Source organism: Rhinatrema bivittatum, chromosome 5 (genome assembly GCF_901001135.1).
Source record: "Rhinatrema bivittatum chromosome 5, aRhiBiv1.1, whole genome shotgun sequence".
NCBI lineage: Eukaryota > Metazoa > Chordata > Amphibia > Gymnophiona > Rhinatrematidae > Rhinatrema > Rhinatrema bivittatum.
The window spans coordinates 311,075,195-311,103,086 of NC_042619.1; the positions used below are offsets into that span (position 1 = coordinate 311,075,195).

Consider the following 27,892-nt stretch of genomic DNA (forward strand, 5'->3'; position numbering starts at 1 on the left):
GAAAGGTTTTAATGATCCACGGTCAACAACAAACCTTTTACGTTGGAAACAAATCAGTAGAACTAGTGGTCATGATTTGAAGTTCCAGGGAGGAAAACTCAAAACCAATGTCGGGAAGTATTTCTTCTCGGAGAGGGTGGTGGATGCCTGGAATGCCCTTCCAGAAGAAGTGATGAAGACAAAAACTGTGAAGGATTTCAAAGGGGCATGGGATAAACACTGTGGATCCATAAAGGCTAGAGGATGGGAATGAAGAGAAGAGCCATGGGGGTGTATTACTGGAGTGGAGGCTACTACCTGGTGATTACTACCCTTACTCAATAAGCCTTCTCACGGTTAATGCAACTCCAACACTGCTCTCTGTTTCAACGGCAAGGAGAAATGTGGAAAAGAGGATTTGCATTCAGATAACAACCAACAAGGACTGAACTTCAGTGGGGGTAGCTTGCTTATTAAGGCGGTTACTACCCTAAACCAATTAAGCCTGATACATCACTTTGAATGCATATACAGTGTTGCTCTCTGCTTCAACAGCAGGGGGAAATGTGGAAAACAGGATTTACATTCAGACAACATCCAACAAGGGTAAACAAGCATTGGGGTAACTTGCTTGATGCGGCGGTTACTACCCTTAACCATTAAGCCTTATGCTCACCTTTGATGCAACTCCAACATTACTCTCTGCATCAATGGCAGGGGGTGACTGGAAATTTGAATCAAACAGTTACCAACAAGGGCCCTGAACTTGGTGGTTGGTGAAACAGATAAGTATGGGAAAATAAGTGTGGGAGCTTGCTGGGCAGACTGGATGGGCCAATTTGGTCTTTTTCTACCGTCATTTGTATGTTTCTATGTGTGAGCCGGTCGAGTGGTAGCACTCTTCTTATGTTGTCCTAAGTCACAGCAGGTCTATTTCCTGAAGGAGCTATTCCAGAGTAGCTTCCTGGTGAAGATAAGGGGTTTTTCCCATCCAAGAGTCACCTTTGATACATGCTGAGCTCAATGGCCATTTTTTGATGAGGACCACTATTGCCAGTCATTTTCACTTCAGGGACCTTCCTCAGTGAGGAGGGTTCTAGTCCTTCTAATTGGCAAATATGCCTTTCAACCTGTCACCATATCCATGGCTGAGGGAGTTGGGGGATGAGGGTACCTGCAATAGAGGTGCTGCTCTTTGGTTGCAGTGGTTTGCAAGCTATATTTCCCCCAATCTAGGGATAAACCTGTCTGCAGACAGGGAAGTCCTGGTTCATGGAATGATTGTTCCATTTACTGGACTGTGTGCCTCCTTGGAGGACATATATGTAATCATGGCTGAGATATTAATACCTAAGCCAGGTTTGTGGCAATCTGTTCTGCGATCACACTGGCCCTACCCTGGTACACGTAGGGTTTCCAGGCCGATGAAGAAATCCTGTTCGACAGGGGTCTGCACTTGTGGCACCCCAGCTTTCCTGTCTCTTGGAGCGTTTCTGGATTTCTTCCCTGGGGGATTCACTCTCAGTTTCAGCTGTTCCAAGCAAGCTGAGGGCTCTATCTTGGTGGGTAACTCCCTACTAGAATCAGCAGTGAGTTATTCGCTTGGAGTTGAGATATAAAACCTAGCGACTTATTCTTACCCCCTGCAGTCCAGCGGTCTGCTTCCTTATGTTCTTTACTCCTTCTGACTTCTAGTTGGAATGTCGAGGGGAGAGGAGGAAAAGCTAGGGCGTTCGTGGTATATCTTAATGTAAACCTGCAGGGAAAGATACACCACTTTCCCCTATATTTTCACCAAGTTCTGGTCAGCACTGTCTTTAGTTTTTCTCACTTTACTAGGTTGTCCAAAGTGCCTTCCTGCTCACCTGAGCTATCCTGTAGACAGAATGGATAATCCTGCCCTTGACAGGGTGCAGTGTGGGTTAGCTCCAGGCCTAATTTATCTTCCTGCTTGGGGTTTTGATCTAGTGATCCCATTTAGGGATTGATTGCCTTTCATCCCTTGAAACTCTTGATATCGTCCTGCATGGTCAGCTATGTCTGGTGGTTTGGTTCGTAGAGTCTGTCACAGATCCTGCCATTGTTGCTGATCATTCTTCCAAGTGTTGCTTAGGTTTTTCTGCCCATTTTGCCTATCAGCCAAACATGGACACTCTTTTGCAGATGCATTCTGTCCTTCAGATGCCAGTGGACTGCAGTTTCTTTCTGGAGAGCTGTCGGGCCTCAGTTCTTTTTTCGGTTGTCTTGTAACAATGAAAGAAACTATGCGGTCTTTGTCCAAGAGTCCTTCTCTTGTTTATATCTCTAGACTTTTTCCTGTATCTAGGAGGTTCTAGACCTACTGTTGCTGTCTGGGTTTCCTGATCCAAAGCCCTGCTTGTAATGTTTTGCGTAATGCGGAGTATATATCTTTCTGGCACTTGCATCATTGGCCTTAGGCTCCCCTGCTGTTCATGGGGGGTTTGTGTCTTAATCGTCTTTATGGTTTTCTCTTTGTAGAGCCCAACTCTCTTCCCACCTAGACCCATTTGGTGGTCATTGCTTCACATGCAAAAGGGAGAGAGGTGGTGCTTTCAGCATGGTGCGGTTTCCCTCTTTGTCCTGCTCGGACAGCCTACAGCTTGGGAATGTGTAAGGACTACCATCCTGCTTATTTTCAGAGATGTTAGCCCTCACGAAACCCACCCGCCTTCCCTGGAAGTTGGTTTCTCCATGTATTAGCTATAAGAACATAAGAACATGCCATACATGATCTTAAAGACCTCTATCATATCCCACCTCAGCCGTCTCTTTTCCAAGCTGAACAGCCCTAACCTATTCATTCTTTCCTCATAGGGGAGCTGTTCCATCCCCTTTATCATTTTGGTTGCCCTTCTCTGTACCTTCTCCATTGCAACTATATCTTTTTTGAGATGCGGCGACCAGAATTATACATAGAATTCAAGGTGCGGTCTTACCATGGAGCGATACAGAGGCATTATGACATTTTCTGGTTTATTAACCATTCCCTTCCTAATAATTCCTAACATTCTGTTTGCTTTTTTGACTGATGCAGCGCACTGAGCCGAAGATTTTAAAGTATTATCCACTATGATGCCTAGATCTTTTTCCTGGGTGGTAGCTCCCAATATGGAACCTAACATCGTGTAACTACAGCATGGGTTATTTTTCCCTATATGCAACACCTTGTACTTGTCCACATTGAATTTCATGTGCCATTTGGATGCCCAGTCTCGCAAGGTCCTCCTGTAATGTATCACCATCATCTTGTGATTTAACTACTCTGAATAATTTTGTATCATCCGCAAATTTGATAACCTCACTTGTCTTATTCCTTTCCATATCATTTATATATATATATATATATATATCACTAAATAGATACAAGGAGAGAGGAGACAGAATATAATCTACAACTCCACAAAACGTTTTTTTATAATTCTTAATATCACCAAATGACAATATCATAAGTCAAGGCTCTATAAATCTTTAATCTGCAGCCTCTCGCTGCAGATTAAAATATACTGAAAAAAAATAATAAAAAAAAATATATATATATATGCATATAAGCACCGGTCCAAGTACAGATCCCTGAGGCACTCCACTGTTTACCCTTTTCCACTGAGAAAATTGACCATTTAATCCTACTCTGTTTCCTGTCTTTTAACCAGTTTGTAATCCACGAAAGGACATCACCTCCTATCCCATGACTTTTTAGTTTTCCTAGAAGCCTCTCATGAGGGACTTTGTCAAACGCCTTCTGAAAATCCAAATACACTACATCTACTAGTTTACCTTTATCCACATGTTTATTAACCCCTTCAAAAAAATGAAGCAGATTTGTTAGGCAAGACTTCCCTTGGGTAAATTGATGTTGACTGTGTTCCATTAAACCATGTCTTTCTATATGCTCTACGATTTTGATGTTGAGAGTAGTTTCCACTATTTTTCCCGGCACTGAAGTCAGGCTCACTGGTCTATAGTTGCCCGGATTGCCCCTGGGGCCCTTTTTAAATATTGGGGTTACATTGGCCATCCTCCAGTCTTCAGGTACTATGGATGATTTTAACGATAAGTTACAAATTTTAACTAATAGATCAGAAATTTCATTTTTTAGTTCCTTCAGTACCCTAGGATGCATACCATCTGGCCCAGGTGATTTGCTTCTCTTTAGTTTGTCAATCTGGCCTACTACATCTTCCAGGTTCACAGTGATTTGGTTCAGTTCATCTGAATCATCACCCCTGAAAACCATCTCCGGAACTGGTATCTCCCCAACATCCTCATTAGTAAACACGGAAGCAAAGAATTCATTTAGTCTTTCTGCAATGGCCTTATCTTCCCTAAGAGCCCCATTAACCCCTCGATCATTTAATGGTCCAACCGACTCCCTTACAGGTTTCTTGCTTCAGATATATTTTAAAAAAGTTTTTGAAGTTTTGCCTCTGTGGCCAACTTCATTTCAAATTCTCTCTTCACCTGTCTTATCAATGTTTTACACTTTATCCCAGGACAAGCAGGATGCTAGTCCTCACATATGGGTGACATCAGTAATTTATTTATTTATTTATTGAAGGCTTTTATATACCGACTTTCTTGATACAAATTAAATCAACTCGGTTTACATCGAACTAAGCAATAACTATAAATAACTATACATAACCAATCAACAAGAGACAATTTAGAGAGCATAAAGTTACATTATAACAAGGAAGCCTTAACTGGGAGTAGGAAATAAAGAGGGTGAACGAAGAAGAATAAGTACTATATACAAGGGAGGGAGGCAAGTAATGGAGCCCTATGTACGGAAAAACTTCTTTAAAGGTTTCCATGAAACTTTTGACTGGCACCAGAGTGCCTACTGAGCATGCCCAGCAAGCCATGATATTCCCTGCCACAGGAATCTTCTTTTTTCCGCGGAGCCGTTAGCCTCGCGGTTAAATTGGAGTCCTGTGGTGAATTCAGCACTCACAAAATTGTTAGAAAAATTCGGAAAAACTTATTCCACCGCAAGGGTTTCCCTTCAATTCCATCGCAGTAAGTTTTTTCCCGTATTTTTTGCGGTTTCATACCGGTAATTTTTGGTCATGGCCGTCGACGGCTGTCCGGTAAAAATGGCCTCGGGTTTTAAAAAATGCCAGAACTGTGCGAGGAATATGTCCATTACGGACCTGCACTTAGAATGTGTTCTTTGCCTCGGCAAAGAACACGATGTAAAATCATGTACATTATGCGCGGAAATGACATCGAAGGGGCGTCGTCTCCATATGGAAAAAATGGAGCACCTCTTTAAAATACAGTTGCTCCCGACTGCATCGACGTCGGCCCAGTCATCGCCATCCGGATCCATTCGCCAAGTTGTCCTGAAAAGGCGACTGCAAGGAGAGGCCAGGGATGCTTCCACCCCATCCCCGTCACCATCGTCGAAGACGTCCACCTCCGGAAGCGAGAAACATAAGGAAAAGCATCGGCATCGACATCGACGCCATCACGCCGGTGTCTGATGAGCCATTGAAGGGTACGGCCTCGCCAGCAAAGAAACCTCGGACGAGTGCGGAGGCTCCGAGGCCTACAGTACCAGGGCGATCCCCACCGAAATCGGTGCCGGGCACATCGGTATCGCCATCACCGCCTCCCCCCATAGCTGCTCTGATTCCATCAGCTATGAGGGCGGAACTTTGCATGTACATTCGTCAAGCGGTGCAACAGGCGCTTCTCGATGCGATTCCTGGCAGACCATCGACACCGATTACACCATCGATGCCAGCTCCTATGCCGAGCAACCCTCACCATCGATGCCGCTCGCACCATCGATTCTGCCGGAACGGCCATCGATGCCACAGCCGATGCCTGCGATGCCCTGCCCGATACCTTCACCGATTCCACCGGTGACTCCATCGGTGCCATCTCCGGATGTCGCGATTCTCCAACCAATCATGACAAAATTGGATTCTGTCCTCGATATTTTGTCTAATAAGCAACCAGAAGAGCCTGTTCCAGGACCCTCTGGAGTTCCTCGGCCTCGATCCCCATTATTTCCATCGATGCCAAGAGAGCCACCGTTGGTGCCAGTTACACCACGACCACTAACATCACCAAAGGACACAGGTACAGACACAGATACTGAATATTCTTCGGAAGAAGAAATATTATCTGAGCCATCTCCTCCTGAGGACTGCAGGAAGTCTCCTCCTGAAGATTTGTCCTTCACAAACTTTGTAAAAGTCATGGCGGACACCATTCCCTTCCAACTCCAAACTGAGGTGGATGCCAGACAAAAAACACTGGAAGTTCTACAATTTGTAGACCCTCCCAAGGAGATTCTGGCAGTGCCGGTACATGAGGTATTACAGGAGCTCATGTACCGCATATGGGAGCATCCAGGTTCCTTATCGGCTGTAAATAAGAGGTCAGAAGCCACTTATTTGGTACAACCCATACCTGGTTTTCAGAAATCCCAGTTACCACACCAGTCAGTAGTTGTAGAGTCCGCCCAGAAAAAGGCTAAAAGATTAAAATCTCACGCCTCTACACCACCTGGTAAAGACAACAGGTTTCTGGATAATTTGGGCCGAAAAGTTTTTCAGGGTTCCATGTTGGTTTCAAAAATAGCATCTTACCAACTGTTCATGAATCAATACCAAAGAAATCTTTGGATACATGTTCAAGACCTAGCACTGACACTCCCTGACCAATATCAGGAACCTTTCCATCAACTTATCCAGAAAGGGTTAGAGGCGGGCAAGCATGAAGTCAGAGCCACCTATGACCGTTTTGAAACTGCAGCACGTCTCTTGGCTTCAGGAATAACAGCACGCAGATGGGCCTGGCTTAAGGCTTCTGATCTCCGCCCAGAAGTCCAGGAAAAGCTAGCTGACCTTCCCTGCTTGGGGGATAACCTCTTCGGAGAAAAGGTTAAAGAAGCAGTAGCTACGATCAAGGACCACACTGAGACACTTAAACAACTTTCCTTGCTGCCTCAGGAACCTCAACCCCCTGTTAGAAGACTTCCAAAACGGGATTTGAGGCGACCATATTATCGTCCATGTCGCTACTACCCCCCAACAAACCGGACAAGAACATCTCGCCCGGCTCAGAGCCAACAACCTAGGCAAAGGCCTGCAAGGCCCCAGCCGCCTCCACAAACTGCCTCTACATCAGGTTTTTGAAACAACTCAGAGAGCAGCAGCCCCACCAACCCACTCCCAAGCCTACCGGTAGGAGGTCGTGTAACCTACTTCCAGAACACCTGGACCTCCATAACTACAGATCAGTGGGTACTTTCCATAACAACTCACGGTTACAGACTAGATTTTCTCACTGTACCAAAAGAAAATCCACCACTTCCATCTTGGTCAGTGAATCAACATTCCACAATTCTGCAAGCAGAATTATCTACCCTTTTGAGAGCCAGGGCCATAGAACGACCCCGGGCCTCAGCAGGGCAGAGGATTCTACTCCCGCTATTTCCTAATTCCAAAGAAAACCAGAGGCCTTCGATCCATCCTAGACCTCAGAAATCTCAACAAATTTCTCAAAAAAGAAAAATTCAGGATGGTGTCATTAGGCACCATACTACCTCTTCTTCAAAGAGGAGACTGGCTCTGCTCTCTGGATCTTCAAGACGCATACGCGCACATTCCCATCTTTCCTCCTCATCGCCAGTACCTGCGATTTCTGGTCAAAGGTCAACATTTTCAATACCGAGTGCTCCCATTCGGCCTAGCCTCAGCCCCTCGAGTATTTACAAAGTGCATGGCTGTAGCGGTGGCACATCTCCACAAAGAAAAGGTGCATGTGTTTCCTTACCTGGACGATTGGCTCATCAGGAGTCCAACAAAACAAGGAGATCTCAATTCCCTCAACCTCACCATCCAATTACTTCACTGCTTGGGATTTCTCATCAACTACCAGAAATCCCATCTCTCACCATCTCACCTACTACAATTCATAGGTGCAGATCTAAACACCATCACAGCAAAAGCTTTTCTTCCAAAAGACCGTGCTCAAACACTCGTTCTCCTGACACACTCTTTTCGAAATCAATATCAAGTTACAGATCACCAATGCCTCACCCTCCTCGGGCACATGGCCTCCACAATTCATGTCACTCCCATGGCCAGATTGACCATGCGACTCATGCAATGGACACTCAAATCACAGTGGATTCAGGCAATTCAACCATTATCCACTCGCATCCAAATAACGCAGGACTTACGTACTTCCCTCCTTTGGTGGACATCACCGACCAACTTGCTCAAAGGTCTGCCTTTCCAGCAATCAGTTCCACAAGTGACGTTAACTACAGATGCATCCACCTTAGGTTGGGGAGCACACATTGGTCTTCTGAAGACACAAGGGACTTGGACAAAACTCGAGGCTTCGTTTCAAATAAACTTCCTAGAGCTTCGAGCTATACGTTATGCACTACATGCATTCAAGGACTGCCTTTCACACAAGACTGTTCTGATCCAAACGGACAACACAGTAGCCATGTGGTACATCAACAAACAAGGGGGAACAGGTTCCTACCTCCTTTGCCAAGAAGCAGCACAAATTTGGGACTGGGCCCTAGCACACTCAGTTCTTCTACGGGCCACTTACCTAGCAGGCATCCACAACATAGTAGCCGATCGCCTCAGTCGTCAGGTCCAACCACACGAATGGTCCTTAGATCCAGTGACAACAACCAAGCTCTTTCAACGCTGGGGTCAACCAACAATAGATCTCTTTGCGTCTCCATCTGAACTACAAAGTGAACAATTACTGCTCCCTGTTACGACAGGAGAACAGCCTACCAAAGGACACCTTTGCTCCCCATTGTAACTCAGGCCTGTTATATGCGTACCCACCAATACCGCTTATAACCAAAACTCTACTGAAGCTACAACAGGACAAAGGGACTATGATACTCATAGCCTCATACTGGCCTCGACAAGTATGGTTTCCCACACTGTTAGACCTCTCAGTCAGGGATCCAATTCGCCTGGGAGTAGCTCCCAATCTCATAACTCAGGATCAGGGTCGGTTGTGCCATCCCAACCTTCAATCCCTGTCCCTGACAGCATGGATGTTGAAAGCTTGATCTTACAACCACTCAACCTTCCGACCACTATATCTCAAGTGCTGATAGCTTCTCGTAAACCTTCCACTAGAAAGAATTATTCCTACAAATGGAAATGGTTTACTTGTGGTGCACTCAGAAATCTTTAGATCCTTTCACTTGCCCCACTATCTCACTACTAGATTACCTATACCATCTTTCAGACTCTGGCCTTAAGACTTCATCTGTGAGAGTACATTTGAGTGCAATCTCAGCTTATCACAGCAAGCTGGGAGACACACCTATCTCTACACAACCTCTCGTCAGTAAATTTATGAGAGGCTTAAACCATATTAAACCTCCAGTTCATTCCCCAAGCATACAATGGGACCTGAACGTAGTATTAGCCAGGCTTATGCATTCCCCATTTGAACCCATAGATACCTGTGACCTTAAATATCTTACCTGGAAAACTGTCTTCCTCATAGCCATTACATCAGCTAGAAGAGTCAGTGAACTACAAGCTCTTGTCACATATGAACCTTTTACTAAGTTCCTACATGACAGGGTGGTCCTCCGTACTCATCCCAATTTCCTTCCTAAGGTAGTCACGGAGTTCCACCTCAATCAATCTATAGTTTTACCAACATTCTTTCCAAGGCCTCACTCTCACCAGGGAGAAAGAGCCTTACATACCTTGGACTGTAAACGTGCGCTATCCTTCTACTTAAACCGCACAACAGTCCAAAGGAAATCCAGTCAGCTATTTGTATCCTACGATCCAAACAAACCAGGTAAAGCAGTGGGTAAACATACTTTGTCAAACTGGCTAGCAGATTGCATACAGTTTTGTTATGAGAAAGCAGGCCTTACTCTTCAAGGGCGAGTAAAAGCACATTCAGTCAGAGCGATGTCAACTTCAGTAGCACACCTTCGCTCTGTACCTATTCTGGACATTTGTAAAGCAGCAACATGGAGTTCTCGTCACACCTTTGCAGCTCACTATTGCTTAGACAAAGAAGGAAGACAAGATTCAGCATATGGACAATCTGTCTTAAAGAACTTGTTTCCAACTTAATCCCAACTCCTTCTACATCCAACCTGCTGTGATCTTCGGCTGATTCATTTCAACAACAATACTTTACAGTTGTTTCACTACCAAATGACTCAGCCTCTAGCTTGCTAATCACCCATATGTGAGGACAGAGGATGTAGTCCTCACGAAACCCACCCGCCACCCTGCGGAGTTGGGTCCGATACGTTTTATTATTTTATTTTTGGCTAACGCTAATTGCTACAAAACAGACTGAAGGGAGACCCCTGTGGCAGGGAATATCATGGCATGCTGGGCATGCTCAGTAGGCACTCTGGTGCCGGTCAAAAGTTTCATGGAAACTTTTAAAGAAGTTTTTCCGTACATAGGGCTCCATTACTGATGTCACCCATATGTGAGGACTACATCCTGCTGTCCTGGGATAACACCTATTACAAGGTAAGCAATTTTGCTTAACTTGACAATGCTTATGTTTTGTCCTATTTTCTTCACAATGCTTATGTTTTGTCCTATTTTCTTCAGATGGATCCTTCTTCCAATTTTTGAAGGATGTATTTTTTGGCTAAAATAGCCTCTTTTACCTCACCTTTTAACCATGACGGTAATAGTTTTGCCTTCCTTCCACCTTTCTTAGTGCGTGGAATACATGTGGACTGTGCCTCTAGGATTATATTTTTAAACAATGTCCATGCCTGTTGAACACTTTTAACCTTTGCAGCTGCACCTTTCAGTTTTTTTCTAAATATTTTCCTCATTTTATCAAAGTTTCCCTTTTGAATGTTTATTGTTAGAGCTGCAGATTTACTTATTGTCCCCCTTGCAGTTATTAGTTTAAATTTGATCATGTTATGATCACTGTTGCCAAGTGGCCCCACCACCATTATCTCTCTCACCAAATCCTGCATTCCACTAAGAATTAAATCTAAAATAGCTCCCTCTCTTGTTGGTTCCTGAACCAAATTGCTCCATGAAGCAGTCATTTATTACATCCAGGAACTTTGTCTCTTGCAAGTCCTGATGTTACATTTATCCAGTCAATATTGGGGTAATTGAAATCTCCCATTATTATTGCACTGCCAAATTGGTTAGCTTCCCTGATTTCTCTTAGCATTTCATCATCTGTCATTTTGTCCAGGTGGACGGTAGTATACTCCTATCACTATACTCTTACCCAACACACATGGAATTTCTACCCATATAGATTCTACTGAGCATTTAGTCTCTTGTATGATATTTATCCTGTTGGACTCTATACCCTCCCGGACAAAAAGTGCTACACCCCCACTAAGTTGATCCTCCCTATCATTGCGATATAATTTGTACCCTGATATAGCACTGTCCCATTGGTTATCCTCCTTCCACCAAGTCTCTGTATTGCCAATTATGTCAGTCTCATCATTTGCTGCTATACACTCTAACTCTCCCGTCTTACTTCTTAGACTTCTGGCATTGGCATACAGACATTTCAAAGTGTGTGTTTTGTTTGTATTAACAACCTGCTTTTCAGTTGTTAGGTATAGTTTGGAAATCATTAGCTTCGGTGATTTTTTACATATAGGCACATGGAATGCATTTGCTTTTATTGGAACCTCTCTTTTGGATTGCCCTTACTCTCCTGTTTCATTAATATCTTTCAAGAATACATTTCTCCGAACCATGCACTCTTCTGAATGACTGTTGGCTTTCCCCCTAGTTCTAATTTAAAAGCTGCTCTATCTCCTTTATGAAAGTTAGTGCCAGCAGCTTGGTTCCACTCTGGTTAAGGTGGAGTCCATCCTTTCAGAAAAGTCTCCCCCTTCCCCAAAAGTTTCCCCAGTTCCTTACAAAACCGAATCCCTCTTCCCTGTACCATTGTCTCATCCACGCATTGAAACCCTGGGGCTCTGCCTGCCTCTGGGGACCTGCACGTGGAACAGGAAGTATTTCAGAGAATGCCACCCTGGAGGTTCTGGATTTCAGCATCCTACCTAAAATCCTATATTTGGCTTCCAGAACCTCTCTCCCACTTTTTCATATGTCATTGGTGCCCATATGTGCCACGACAGCCGGCTCCTCCCCAGCACTGTCTATAATCCTATCTAGGTGACGCGTGAGGTCTGCTACCTTCGCACCAGGCAGGCAAGTTACCAAGCGGTCCTCACGTCCACCAGCCACCCTGCTATTTACATTTCTAATAATCGAATCACCAACTATGATGGCCGGCCTAACCCTTCCCTCCTGGGCAGTATCCCTGGGAGACTTGTCCTCAGTGCGAGAGGAAATACATCACCTGGAGAGCAAGTCCTTGCTACAGGATCACTTCCTGCTACACCAGGGTGATGTTCTCCTACTGGGAGACCTTTCTGATCCAAGGCAGCACTGGGGATGCCAGACTGGATTTGGGACTTGGCTATTATGTTCTTGAAGGTCTTATCAATGTACTTCTCTGTCTGCCTCAGCTCCTCCAAGTCTGCTACTCTAGCCTCCAGAAATCGGACTCATTCCCTGAGACTGGGAGCTCTTTAGACCAAGTGCACACATTCAGTCTCTCACCGGCGGGTAAAAAATACATGTGACACTCAGTGCAAAAGACTGGAAAGCCCCCCTCTTGCTGCTGGACTGCTGCCTTCATCTTAGTTTTATTGAGTTCCTTGTTAAGTTTAGGATACTAAGGGAGTTGGAATGAGAGTTCTTTAAATTTACAGGTGAATTTACTAATTAATCAGCTAGTGTCTTACAAGGGATGATTAAACTTTCAATAAGGGCTGGTACAATAGTATGATTTAGATAAGACCCTGATTGATTTTTAATGCGAAAGTGTCTTGTGCCTAAAAATCAAGGGTTGAGTGGGTGGAAAAGACAGACCCTAGAATTAACTATCTCTGGCTTGATTATTACCTCAGACACACACAAACTCTAAAGAATACATCCCTCTATTTCATCTTTTACCAAACATTTATAAGTCCAAAGATTTTCGAAAACTATACTTACCAATCTTCTCTAACCACCGTTAATTTTCTTCAGTCTAATTCTTAGATAAAATACATTGAATATTAATATAAATTTGTGGATGATATAATTGCTGTTTGTATTGTATCTTAAGAAATGTAAAAATTTAATAAAAATAAAATTAAAAAAAAAATTTAATCTTCAGTCAGTTAATTGAAGGGTTTGAGTGCTTCCGGCCCTCCTCTAATGCAAAGGGTGTGGGGCCTTTGGAAGCTGGGGCTGTGGAAGTCATGGGATAGATGGCGATGTCCACAAAAGGACATCGCCACCTATCCCATGACTTTTACTTTTCCTAGAAGCCTCTCATGAGGAACTTTGTCAAATGCCTTCTGAAACTTCAAATACACTACATTTACCGGTTCACCTTTATCCACGTGTTTGACTCCTTCAAAAATGTGAAGCAGATTTGTGAGGCAAGATTTGCCTTGGGTAAAGCCATGCTGACCTTGTTTCATTAAACCATGTCTTTCTATATGTTCTGTGATTTTGATATTTAGAACACGTTCCACTATTTTTCCTGGCACTGAAGTCAGGCTTAACTGGTCTGTAGTTTCCGGGATCGTCCCTGGAGCCCTTTTTAAATATTGGGTTACATTAGCCACCTTCCAGTCTTCAGGTACAATGGATGATTTTAATGATAGCCTTCAAAGTTTTACTAATAGTTCTGAAATTTCATTTTTTAGTTCCTTCAGAACCCTGGGTTGTATTCCATCCGGTTCAGGTGATTTACTACTCTTCAGTTTATCAATCAGGCCCAGCACATCTTCTCTGTTCACCGTGATATGGTTCAGTCCATCATTACCCATGAAAACCTTCTCCGGTACGGGTATCTCCCCTACATCCTGTTCAGTAAACACCGAAACAAAGAAATCATTTAATGTTTCTGTGATGGCCTTATCTTCTCTAAGTGCCCCTTTAACCCCTCGATCATCTAATGGTCCAACTGACTCTCTCACAGACTTTCTGCTACGGATATATTTTTAAAAGTTTTTACTGTGAGTTTTTGCTTCTACTGCCAACTTTTTTAAAAATTCTCTCTTAGCTTGTCTTATCAATGTCTTACATTTAACTTGCCAACGCTTATGCATTATCCTATTTTCTTCTGTTGGATCCTTCCAATGTTTGAATGAAAATCTTTTGGCTAAAATAGCTTCTTTCAGCTTCCCTTTTAACCATGCCGGTAATCGTTTTGCCTTCCTTCCACCTTTCTTAATGTGTGGAATACATCTGGACTGTGCTTCTAGGATGGTATTTTTTAACAATGACCATGACTCTTGCACACTTTTTACCTTTGTAGCTGCTCCTTTCTGTTTTTTTAACTATTTTTCTTATTTTATCAAAGTTTCCCTTTTGAAAGTTTAGCAGTAGAGCCGTGGATTTCCTTACTGTACCCCTTCCAGTCATTAATTCAAATTTGATCATATTATGATCACTATTGCCAAGCGGCCCCACTACTGTTACCTCTCTTAACAAATCCTGTGCTCCACTGAGAATTAGATCTAAAATTACTCCCGCTCTCATCAGTTCCTGAACCAATTGCTCTATAAATCAACAGCAGGTTAAAAAACAAATGGGTGAGTCAGTTTCCATTGGGAGAGCTCGTTAAGCATATTATAAGCTCTGCAGAGGCTGTTAGCAAAGGGAATTCAGCTGTTGATGACGCAGTGGCCATTTTGAAATCATTGTGTTCAGTGATGGGGTCCTTACAGACTGAGATTTTGAGCAATAAAGAGCTTACCATTTGTTCCCTGAGAATTATTTGGGTTTGGGAGCTGTTTTAGAAGGAACAAACTCTTCTTCAGCTGCTTTAGTCCCCTGAATTTGTAGGTTTTTGCATCAACATTCCAGGCTTTGCAGGATAAGGGTGATGAGGTTTTTTGACTTCTGCTGAGATCTATAGGAGAAGTGAGTAGACCTTAGAAAAGGAGGAGATTGTTATCAGGGAATCTGATTAGAGCTCACCTGAGTGTATGATTCTCGCTGGTTTAGATAATAGTAACATAGTAATGTCAGCAGAAAAGGACCAAAGGGTCCATCCGGTCTGCCCAGTAAGCTTCTTATGGTAATATATGGTGCACTGTGCAGATTACCCCTATGTTTCTCTTAAGGGTAACAACTGCTGCTCTGTTATTGCCAAGCTTTATGATAATACAAAAAAATTGATTATGAACCAGGAGACCAGGGTTCAAGTCCTGCTGTCGCTCCTTGTGACCTTGGGCAAGTCACTTTCCCCTCCATTGCCTTGGGTACAAGCTTAGATTGTAGGCCCTCTGGGGATAGGGAAATACCTACAGTACCTGAATGTAATCCACTTTGAAGCGCTGAAAAAAGTGCAAAAAGTGGAATATAAATCTAAAACAAATAAATACATTTTTACTGGGTGATGAACCTTTTTGAAAATTCAGACAGTGCTGATGTGTTTTGCTTATGGTCTTGGCCTTAGAAGCATTCTTGTGCTTTTTCACTTATGTCTGCTTATCAGTACCCTAGACTGTAAAAGTCAGGGCCCATGTTTGTTGTCATCTGAATCCAATTCCTCTTCCACCCCCCCTCCCCACCAATTGCCATCAAAGCGGAGAGTGATGTTGTAGATTGTGTGGAGTGACCCGACATCTTGGAAGAAAGACAAACAAATTAGGTTATTTTATAGGGAAGAGATAAGTGTGTTAATATAGTGCAAGTTACCAGAGTATTAAGACTTACTGAGGATAAAGTTCAAGAAACCTTAGACTGGGATCCTGTTGTAAAGGGTCAACATAAGGCTTCAACTTCTTTTCCATTACATCAAGAAATTTAGGCAGCGGTATTTTCAGAGTGGGAGTCTCTGGAGTCAGGATGTAGGCGATTGAGGGCTTATAGTAAATTATACCCTTTGCCTATTGATATTTTGGAGTGTTTATTTTATTTTCCCAAAGTTGATGCCATGGTTGCAGTAATGCCAAGAAAGACTACCATCCCGCTGGAGGGTGGTACTGCATTAAAGGATGCACATGATACAAGACTGGAACTCAGTTTAAAGCATACCTTTTCAGCATGTTCTTTAGCTTTGCAGATAGTATTCTGTAATAGTTATGTAGCAAGAGCCTTATTGCGTCAGATACAGCAGCTTATTTAACTGATGGTGTATATGACCTGATAAGGATCTCGGCAGGAGTTTTGGCCCTTTCGGTAGGCATGAGCAGGCAACTATGGCTTCACCACTGGGCAGCAGATTCATCGTCAAAAACAGATTTGTGCAGATTGCTTTTCCAGGATAGTTATTTGTTTGGTGAAGAGCTCAAAGAATTTAGGTGAGTCTAGACTGCAAAGATTATCTCAGGATGGATTCAGGTTAAGCTATCGCCCATTATTTGTTTTGACTCAAACTGGGTCTCTGCTATAGGGACCTATACTCTGCTTGTCTTGCGGCACCTCGCTTAACCAGATGGGAACTCACTTTATCCTTTGAGGGGGAACAAAGCACTGGGTTAAGGTATATCAAGTAAAGGAAACTTCAGTTCTGTGCCATGCCCTCCAGTGATGCTGAGTCATGGTGAGGCAGCCCTAATGCAGGGAGATGCTGAGAGCATTGGGCTCTGATAAGGGTGCTGTTCCTCTTGCTGGTGATGTTAATTTCTGATGCTAATTTCTTCTCTTTTCCCTGTTGTTTTAAGGGCTTTGATTTGCATTGTTCAGTGAGCTAATGCATATGAAAGTAGGTGCACCATTAGAGGTGTGATTGGTCCATTTTTCCCCACTCTGGACAGCTTCTTTATCCTGGTGGGTCAGCTCTAAGCCAGTGGTCTCTGGCTGACACCTTACTGATAAATCTTCTGCTGCAGATTGGCTTGGATGACTTGATTACTAGGTCTCAAAGTTTGAGTTTTTTCGGGGGGCTAAGAAATGTCTAGTTTTCCAAACATATAAACCTTTCATTGTCTTTGTTTTCTCTGTGTTTATAGAGAATAGTCTTCTTTATTTGCAAGTGGTCTTGCAAATGATCTGTCTTTGTAGAGTAGGTAAGCCAGGCACACAAGTTGACTGGTCAGAGAAATCCATCATCTCTTAATGCAGAGAAAAACAGGCTAAGTGTCCATTTTGTGCAGATGCCAGATAATTCATTTTGTGGTTGCATATACAGTTAGTGAAAATTAAGAGCTCACCCCTTGAGGTTACATCTGGTACAATCTATGGTGGGATTCAGCAGAATAGAGTTATTTACTTGAAAATGCCTTTTTGTTAGTCTCCTACTAGACTACAGTAACCTGCCTTATGTATCCTTGATTGCAGTTTTGTGATTTTAAGTGTAAGATATTTAATGCTTTAATTTTACTTCCTTAAGGACTGCTATGTAAGCTAGTGGGAGAGCTATTTGGGAATAAATGATGTCTGCAGAAAGAGAGGGAAACTGAAAGATCCTAATTATATTGTTGGCCTTCCCCAGTAGGTATATATATACCTTTCTAGGTCAGTCTGGCCTAATGTAAAATGTGAACATATTTATTTTGACCATTTGAGAGTATACCTATTATGTTATTGGTTTTGTTGGAGTTGGCTGTAGGCATGACTGAATGTTGGATGTATTTTACAGGAAACAAATGGTAGAAGAAAGAGCACTGATGACATGAAAAGCAATATGTTTCCAGTATCCAGAAAAGAAGGTAATATCTAAGTACAAGAGATTTGTTTTTGCTATGCCCATTATTGCACTCTTATCCTGTCCCATTCTTTTGGATTGAAATATTTGTGATTTTTTTATTTGCTACCTTTCTAAAGTATAGACATTCAGAATGGCAGGCATTTATTTTTGCCAGCTATTCTTCTTTGATTCTTGCAGTTTCAGCCAATTAAGATCCTGCTTTAGCTCTACCCACTTCCAGTTATGCGAGGGGAAGGAAGGCATACAATACTTAGGAGATATGGGATTTTATTTTTAGCAGCTATATTTTTTTTCCACTTTTGCTCATTTTAAGATGAATTTTCAAAAGTCACATGAGTAAAAAACAGCTCTTACACATGTAAAATAACATATGTGTGAGTATATGCTATTTTAAAAAACTCCACAAAAAAGGCAATAAATAATTATATATCACACATATAAACAAATCGAACACATAGTGATATATTAAATAATACAAATATGCAAAGACAAGTTTTTATTAAACCTACAATATCAAATTACCAAAATACAAAAAATGTACAAAAAATACAGCGGGTAGGAATGCGTTTTGTTCGGCGGTGTCACACAGAAGAAGATAGTCGAATTGTGGCAGGACAACGATATATATAAGAATGTTGAGACCGGTGTTTTCAACGTAGAAAGTTGAGATTCAGAAGAAAGGGCATATATAAAGAATGTTGGCAGCGCCGGAAGTGTGACACAGTTACATTGTAATTTTGGTAACACATGAAGACGGATGGGAGTGAATCATTACATAGACGGTGGAAACATTGTAATCATTAGTGGAAAGTTGGCATTAAGGACCCTTTGCTAGACGAGGAATGAATATTTCTGAGTATGGTGGAAAGAAGATAATTCGTGACCATTAAATTGGGAGATTGGTAGTTTGACTTGGGTTCTTCAACATGATACCACCACGAGTTTGTGGATACAGTCCCTGAGGAAGCCCGCATTCGCGGGTGAAACGAGATCTTCGTCGGGTGATATAAAGTCACATATGAGAATGACCATCATACTATGTATTTTTATAATTAATTAATTAATCATTGTAAGGCAGTACGCTACACATTGTAAAAGATTAATACGTATTATATATTTGTGTATTTAATAATCATGTTGGGGGATTTTATGGGATAAGTGAATGTTGTGAGTATGTGTGGGTAGTGTGGTTGCAGGGTAATGAATGACTGTTTATGTTTTAATACATGTATTGTCTAGATAGGAGTTCCTATGTATTAGAGGAGGTTATTACATGATAAATAGATTTAATAAATTTTTGGAAAGTAACGTAACTGTTATAGGACCTCATGTCTCTCTGAGAAGACACACAGCTGCTCACTGTCACATGCTCTCACACACATACAATTCACAAGTTCTTCACTCTCACATTCTGTCTATTTCTCATACACTCACACACACATGGCCTTAGACTCAGCTTCCCTCTCGCCTCCGGGCATCCTCTTGGGCTGCCGTGAGATGAGGTCTGTGGTGGCCCTGCTACCGGCACTCCCTGGGCCACCATGAAATGGGATCCGCAGTTGTCCTGCCACAGATATGCAGCAGCTGCTCCTCTTCTGCACATGGAACAATGCTCCTACTCCTTCCTGCCCACATGGTTCCAGCATTTTTTTCTTTCAGGGTCACATAGGCAGGAAGGAGGAGAAGCACCCAAAGTTGTTTGTTGTGGGGGGTTGTTTTTTTTTGGGGGGGGGGTGGGCCTGGAGTTTCCAGACATGCTGCTGCTACCGCCAGTCTCTTCTTTGCTTCGGGTTGTGGTAGGATGAGCTCCATCACAGCTCTTCTGGTCTTCCTGGGGGGTAAAAGCTGTGTACAGCTTGGAGGGAACATTGCTTTCAGGTGCCCTCTACAGCTTGGCTTCTTGGAGCCTTAGCCCCCCCACCCCCCCCCTCGCGACACCACTGCTAGTTGGGCAAAGTTAGGGGCTCATTCACAAAGTTGCATTAAGCCATTTACTATGCGATAAACTGTTTACCAAGTGGTAATTGGCCTAACATGGGGAAAATGCAAAGTATTTGAAATATCTAGTGTTATTTTGGCCCTGACACCTGATTAGCAGCAAATGCATGCTAATCAGCTCATTATTTCATTAAGCAATATAAATCAAATAATGTGGCTTGCTTAAAAAATCACAAACTGCGGTATTTGACCTGAGGTAGCTACAATTCAAGAAGTTATTTATTTATATCCCGCCTGTACCTTGGCCCTAGGTGGCGTACAAACCAAAAACAGTTGTAACTAATTTTATCCGAGAACAAACAGGATGGTAGTCCTCACACGCGGTTAACATCATCAGATGGAGCCCTGATGTGGAAAAATTATGTCAAAGATTCTAGAACTTTGACTAGGCACACTGATCATGCCCAGCATGCCCTATACCACGCGTCCAGGAGGGGTCCCTCTCCAGTCTCTCTTTTTCTGTGGAGCTGTAAACTTTGCAATGTGAGTGTGTTCATTTTGGCTGGGTTTTTTTTTGTAAACTTTGCTTTTCTCACGCTTTTCGCGGGTTTTTCCTCGTTGTTCTGTCGCCGTGTTCCTCTCTGTAGCCTCCCATAGTGTCTCCTAGTCAGGGTTTTTGCAATTCGGGTAACTTTCCTTTTGGGGTTAATTCCCCATAGCGGCAGTACATCGGGACCCTGCTGGCCATCACCACCCCGCCGCCATTGTTTTTAGTTCATGCCCCTTTTGTTTTGTCCGAAATGGCCACATCTGGTTTTCGGCGATGCCCCTGGTACTACATCACAGTTCTCCATGAGAAATTTGTCCTCTGCTTGGGGGCTCGCATGACATCTGGGGTTGCTGTTTGTGCCCAGATGACCCTGAAGGGATGTCGTACAGGATGGAGCAGCTCTTCGGGTCAAAGAAGTCCAAGCCATCAGCATCGATGGCATCGGCATCAAAGGTCCAAGAAGTTGCACCGATGGAAACCAAGCCATTGATATCTGCGTAACTGTCGGTTCTGTTGCTGCCGTTGGTGGATAGGGGCGCCAGAGACCAGCCTTCATCAATTTTCTTTCAGACGGGGAAGGACCAGGCCAAAGTTTGAGGGAAGCTGAAGACGCAATGGCACCTGTCCCCATCGATGCATGATTCTGGGCATGGATATGCACTGGCTTTTGCTGCGATGCCCCCAAAGCGAATCTGCGGCAAGGAATACCAAATCTCCATCTGTGCTGGGGGTCCGCAATGGTCTCCACTGATCCTCATGCCAGTTTGAGTGTCCGGAACATCTGGTCACCCCTCCTTCCTTCCAGTCGGTGTTGGCATCGGCAACATTTGAGGAGGAGATGGAGCACAGAGTCCAGCTAGCAGTGGACGGGGTGCTGCAGGACTTCGGTCTTGTGGCATTGATGGCACTGGACCCGGTGCTGCCTATTCCTCGTACTGCTTAGAGTGTGGAAAACACGGACATCGTGTTTTCCACACTCCAAGCCCTTAATGCCCTCATGATGATCCACAAGGCCCTGCATAATATCTCCCCCCTCAATCTATCCTTCCAACTATGGACACACACCTCAGACAGACCCATCAGAAGAGCATACAAAGACACGCTGTATACCCCACCTGCAAAAACATCTTTAAGGAAGTGCGCCCTTTCCACAGCTGGGCCTCCCCTTTGAAACTTGCTCCCACCGGACCTTCGCCAAGAACCCTGCCCTTTGGTTTTCAAAAAGAAATTGAAAACCTGGCTCTTCAGCCAGGCCTTTTCGGATTGTTAAGTTCTTGCATTGAGGCTCCCCCGGTTTATGTCCATCTATAGACCTGATGTGCGATTCCAAGCACCCTTTTCCATAATGGCCCTCCACATATCCCTCAAATCTTTAACTACTCCGTGAGACAAAGATTATATTAATTCCTTAACCTAGCCGTGGATCTACTCGCAGCTAGAAATCACTTAGTCCCTCTATGAATCGTTCTAAGTGAATCTTTCTTAACGCACTTTTATTAACACATCCCTACCTAGACGATTGGCTGATCAGGGCAAAATCACGAGAAGAGAGCCATCGGACAACCGACAGAGTGATCGCCCTTCTGGAAAGCTTGGGCTGGGTAATCAACCTCAGCAAGAGTTGCCTACAGCCTTCCCAATCGCTGGAATACCTGGGAGTACAATTCGACACCCAGGCAGATACAGTCAGTCTCACTACCAAGAGAAGGTTAAAACTTCAGACGCGTATCCGGTACTTGATGAGAGCCAGTCGGCCCATAGCTTGGGATTATCTGCAGGTTCTCGGCCTCATGGCATTCACCCTGGAAGTGGTACCTTGGGCAAGGGCCCATATGAGACCTCTGCAACGCTCTCTGCTCTCTCGCTGGAGCCTCCGTTTCCGGAACTATTCCACGCACCTACCTCTGCCTGCCAGAGTACGGACCCAGAGTACCGACCACACGAGCAGGGGGTCGAAGATGTCCTCCCCCACGTGGACCCTGCTCACCACAGATGCCAGCCTGAGCGGCTGGGGAGCACACTGCGAAGGACTCACCGCACAAGGGCGGTGGAACAGAGAAGAGTCAGCGTGGAACATCAACCGTCTAGAGGCTCGGGCAGTCCGATTGGCATGCCTTCGATTTGCTCACAGACTAAAGAACAGAGCAGTCAGAGTGATGTCCGACAACGCCACCACGGTGGCATACATCAACCATCAGGGCGGAACCAGAAGCCGACAAGTATCTCTGGAGATCACCCCACTGATGACTTGGGCAGAGGCGAATCTTCAGGACATCTCTGCCGTCCACATTGCCGGGAAGGACAACACCACGGCAGACTTCCTCAGCAGAGAAAGCCTAAATCCGGGAGAGTGGCAGCTGTCCCCCACAGCCTTTCAGATGATTGTGGATCACTGGGGGATTCCGGACATGGATTTACTAGCAGACAAGTCCAATGCTCAAGTACCCAGATACTTCAGCCGCAAGCGCGATCCGTTCTCACACGGAATCGATGCCCTGGTTCAGCCATGGCCTCCAGGGACTCTGCTATACGCTTTTCCTCTGTGGCCTCTGCTGGGGGCCATCATCCACAAGATTCAGAAACACCGGGGTCTAGTTCTTCTAGTGGCACCAGACTGGCCAAGAAGACCCTGGTACACGGACATGAGAAGACTGCTGGCAGGGGAGCCTCTTCCCCTGCCTCCTCTATGGGACCTTCTACGACAAGGTCCCATCCTCCACGAGGATCCAGCTCAATTCTCTCTTACTGTCTGGCCATTGAGAGGGCTAGACTGAAGGAAAGAGGTTACTCGGAGCCCGTGATAGATACACTCCTCCGAGCTCGCAAGTTTTCCACACCCCTCACCTACGTAAGGATCTGGAGAGTATTTGAAGCATGGTGCGACACTCATGGCGCCAATCCACATGCGACCACAATCCCTATTGTGTTGGATTTCCTGCAAGATGGACTTCAGAAGGGTTTCTCCCTCAGCTCCATCAAGGTTCAGGTGGCTGCGCTGTCTTGCTACGGTCCCAGGAGGGATGGCAAGACCATTGCCAAGCACCCAAATGTTTCTCGCTTCCTGAAAGGAGTCAAGCACATTCGTCTGCCACTGAAGTGGCCAGTGCCTTTGTGGAACCTCAACATTGTTTTGGATTTCCTTGCGGGATCCACCTTCAGACCCCTTCGAGGCCTGTCTCTCCGTTCTCTCACTTTGAAGATGGTGTTCTTACTGGCTGTATCTTCAGCACGCCGCATCTCAGAGCTACAAGCACTGTCCTGCCGTGATCCATTTTTCAGAATCACTCCTGAGGCTATCCATCTTCGTACGGTTCCCTCCTTTCTACCTAAAGTGGTTTCACAGTTTCATCTTAACCAAACCATATCCTTGCCTACCACGGCGGGTTTGAAGAAATCTGAAGAAGGGCGTTTATTACGCCATCTCGACATTGGCAGATTGCTGCCCAGATATCTGGAAGTGACACAAGAAATACGAAAGACGGACCATCTGTTCGTCTGGTACAGCGGTAAGAAACAAGGTGAAGCGGCCTCGCGGCCCACCATCGCCCGCTGGATTAAAGAAGTTATCCGAGCAGCTTACGTAGAGGCTGGGAAGTCTCCACCTCTACAGGTCAAGGCTCATTCTACCAGAGCACAAGCGGCATCCTGGGCAGAATCCAGGATGCTGTCACCTGCAGAAATATGTAAAGTGGCGACATGGTCCTCCCTCCATACCTTCTCCAGGTTCTACCGTCTGGATATCCAGGCCAGGGAGGACACAGCATTTGCGAGGGCGGTCCTACATGGTCCTCAGGCAGCCTCCCACCCAGGCTGGGAGTAAAGCTTTTGTACATCCCATTCGTTCTGAGTCCATCTGGCTACACGCCAGGAAATGTTGAGATTACTTACCTGATAATCTCCTTTTCCTTAGTGTAGACAGATGGACTCAGCATCCCGCCCAGCTGCCTGTGTACATGGGTTTCACCGATTCAAGGTAAGCCATGTCATCTGTTTCCAAAAGAGCGTCCTCTTTTGCCAGGTGTCGACGCCGTCCGGTTGGGAATGCTGGCGGTCTCCAGCTACTGTCAATCGGTCAGGGGAATCCTGTTTCACTATTTCACTGAGTGTCAGTATACACATCCATAACAGCTTTTGCAAGGAAGATTACTAAGTTGCTACGCTTCCTGTGGGGGTATATATACCCGTGCTGACGTCAGATCCGTCTCCAACTGCTAGCACGAGCATACTATACCCATTCGTTCTGAGTCCATCTGTCTACTAAGGAAAAGGAGATTATCAGGTAAGTAATCTCAACATTATTTGGAAGTTTCATCAAGTATTGCCCTATGTTTTCCATTAATTTTATAGTAGACTTCTAATGTTCCACATGTTTATTGCTTCTGCTTGTACATTGCAACTTGTTCATTGTTCCGCTTGTTCATTGTACCACATGTTTCATTGTATCCGCCATTTCGGCAACCGTTAAGTTTTATGTAAACCGGTGCGATATGTATCCTATACAGGAACATCGGTATATAAAAGTTAAAAATAAATACATAAATAAATCAGGCAGGCGGTACTACTAGCGGAGGTTTTCTGCCTCTTAACCACAAAGGTGGTTGAGCCTGTACCACCAGGGCAAAGAGGGTAGGGATTCTACTCAAGGTATTTCTTGATTCCAAAGAGAACAGGAGGACTTTGTCTCATCCTAGACCTAAGGGCCTTGAACAAATTTCTAAGAAAAGAAAAGTTCAGGATGGTTTCCTGGTTTCCCTGGGCTCCCTCGATCTAAAGCAGTGGTTCTCAACCTCTTTTCTGTCGGGACACACCTGACAGATGGTTCTCACATGCATGACGCACTGACCCATGATCGTCACGGGGCTAGATGTAAAAGTACAGTTTGCATCCACAGGAACCCCCCTGACCCACAATAATAGATGTAAAGCAGAATTATGACATTCCCCATATAACTCACCCTACAAAAAAGATATTCTGGTTCTGGTGTCATCTCAGTAACAGCAACTCAAACTCCATTTCCAGGCTCAATAGCCCTACTTATGAAAAGAAAGCAGTTTACCACCAATGCATGTCCTCTTGAGAAAACACAACAAATAAGACTGATACAAACGCTTACTTGCTAGTAAAATATCTCATCTCGGTAACAGACACAGAACTGACCTAACATACTCCCAGGATCTGTAATAATGCACATAAACTAATCCGCACATAGTTACACCTGTATTATGGAATACACTCAAACAGGAGCAACCCTATCTATGAAAAGGCAACACTACAAATATTAAATCAGGCCCTAAAAACCAATACACCTCTTATTAGGAAAACAGAACTAGCAAGCAGCTATAGATCTCCACACAGAAATAATTGTAAAACTATACTAATAAGCAGAATAAATGTTTCAAAATAGCTATGAACAGAATAACATCCAGCAATTAAAAACTCATAAACTATTAAACATTCTCCAAACACCAATAAAATATTTCAAAAAAGCAGACATCACATAATATTAAATAATTAAAATGGCAGTCAATCAAGAAAAATAAACTTAAAAAGCCACCTTACCCCCTCCAGCAGCTCTCCTACTCCCCTTCCATGCAGGCTGTGGCACACACCAGAAGCAGCAGTAGAAGCTAAGCTCTATACTCATGGTCCTCTTCCTTAGTGCCCATGTCTCTCTCACACACACACCATACCAGTCATGCTCCCATGACCTGTTTCTGTCTCTCACACACCAATCATCTCCCAAACAATCTTTGACACACACACACCAGTCACCTTCCTGAACAGTTTCTCTCATGCCATACACACACATAGGCTTCCCACGCCCGTGTTCTACTTACATATATGGGCTTCTCACTCTCATAATCACTGTCTCTATCTCACACACACACACTCACCAGTCTCTCACTCCCATGCTTGTTCTCTCCACATGCTCAAGCTTCCCATTCCCATAATCACTTTCTTTCTCTCTCTCTCACACACACATACACACACACACACACGCCAGTCACCTGAACTCTCTCATGCATACACACACAGGCTTCCCACTCCCATGTTCTCTTTCAGATATACAGGCTTCTCCCTCCCATGCTGTGTCTCACACACACCCAGGTTTTTCACTCCCATGCTCACTCTCTTCACATGCACAGGCTTCTCATTCCCATAATCACTTTCTCTCTGTTACACACACACACACTCACACACACACACACACACACACACACACACACACACACACACCAGTCTCTCTCTCATTTCCATGCTCGCTTTCCATGTGCACAGGCTTCTCATTCTTTCTCTCACATTCACACACACCAGTCTTTCTCTCACACACACCATCACCTTACCAACTAGTCTCGCTCTCTCATGCATGCACACACACACAGGCTTCCCACGCCTATGCTCTCTCTCACATAATCAGGCTTCTCACTCCCATGCTTTCTTTCACCCCCCCCCCCCCACACACATACAACACCAGGCTTCTTACGCCCATGCTTTCTCACATACCCAGATTTCTCACTTCCATGCCTTTTTCTCTCTCTCACACACACACCTCAGTCACCTCCCTGACTCTCCACGTGTCACATTCTCACATACACATCAGTCATCTCCCTGAGCAGTCACTTTCATTGTCTCTCACATATACACACACATCAGCTCTCTCACCAGTTTCTCTCAATCACACACAGGCTGGCTGTTTGACTGCTTCTCTCTTTCTCTCACTCACTTCCTCTCCCCCCCCCCCCCCCTGAGCACAAATGGTAGCTGCAGCAGCCTCCTCCTCCAGCCCCCGCAGGCCAAGAAAGAAGAATCCCATCGGCCGCGGGAGGCTCATGCTGCTGTCTCCTTTCCCGTTTACCAGCTGCTTCGATTGCTCGGGGGCCGATGCTGCTGCCACCCCTGCTACTTTTCCATGCAGCACGGCTCTTTCTCCTTCCCGTGCACTGCGTATCACTTCCTGTTCTGGGTCACGGGGGGGGGCGCGGGAAGAAGAAAAGGCCAGCCGCAGTGCCACTGCTTCTTCTACCACCGCTGCCATTCCCACTGGGCTTGAACGTACCGATAGCCCGGTGGCAACAGCAGCAGGGAAGGAAGAGCAGCGGGAGAGACCGGGAGCACGCGACACACCTGCCGGTGCTTGGCGACACACTGGTGTGTCACGACACACCGTTTGAGAAGCGCCTATCTAAAGGACGCATATGCTCATATTGAGATCTTCCCCAGTCACAGGAAGTATCTCCGATTTGCAGTGGAAAAACAGTACTTCCAGTACTGGGCATTGACGTTTGGGCTTGTCAGACCTACGAGTCTTCACAAAATGTCTGGCTGGCACACCTCCGCAGGCTGGTAGTGCATATTTTCCCATATCTGGATTATTGGCTGGTCATGTCTCAGGCTGGGGCCACCAGGTTCTTGCACTTGACCATCCGGGTGTTGGTGTCGCTAGGATTCATCATCAACTACCCAAGTTCCATTTCATCCCATCACTTCACTTGGACTATATAGGAGCCGTGCTAGACTCAACTCAGGCAAAAGTCTTCCTGCCTCGTTCACGGGCTGTTACCCCAGCGTCCATAGCGGCAGAGATCCAGGAGAGCCAGCAGGTGTCAGCTCGGCACAAGTTGAGGTTGTTGGGCCACATAGCCGCAACCATCCATTTCATTCCCTTGGCATGTTTACACATGTGCAGAACCCAATGGACCC

The 27,892-nt window shown here is 44.7% G+C and overlaps 1 protein-coding gene across 2 annotated transcripts in view; it reads left to right on the plus strand.

Annotated features, from left to right (window-relative positions):
* The window catches only part of FAM178B (family with sequence similarity 178 member B), an 819,452-nt gene that overhangs the window by 142,840 nt on the left and 648,720 nt on the right, over positions 1-27,892 (plus strand). For both annotated transcript variants that reach the window (XM_029604316.1, XM_029604317.1), the window contains one exon: positions 17,635-17,704. In XM_029604316.1, the coding sequence (XP_029460176.1) occupies positions 17,635-17,704 (70 nt within the window). The remainder of the gene's footprint in view (positions 1-17,634; positions 17,705-27,892) is intronic.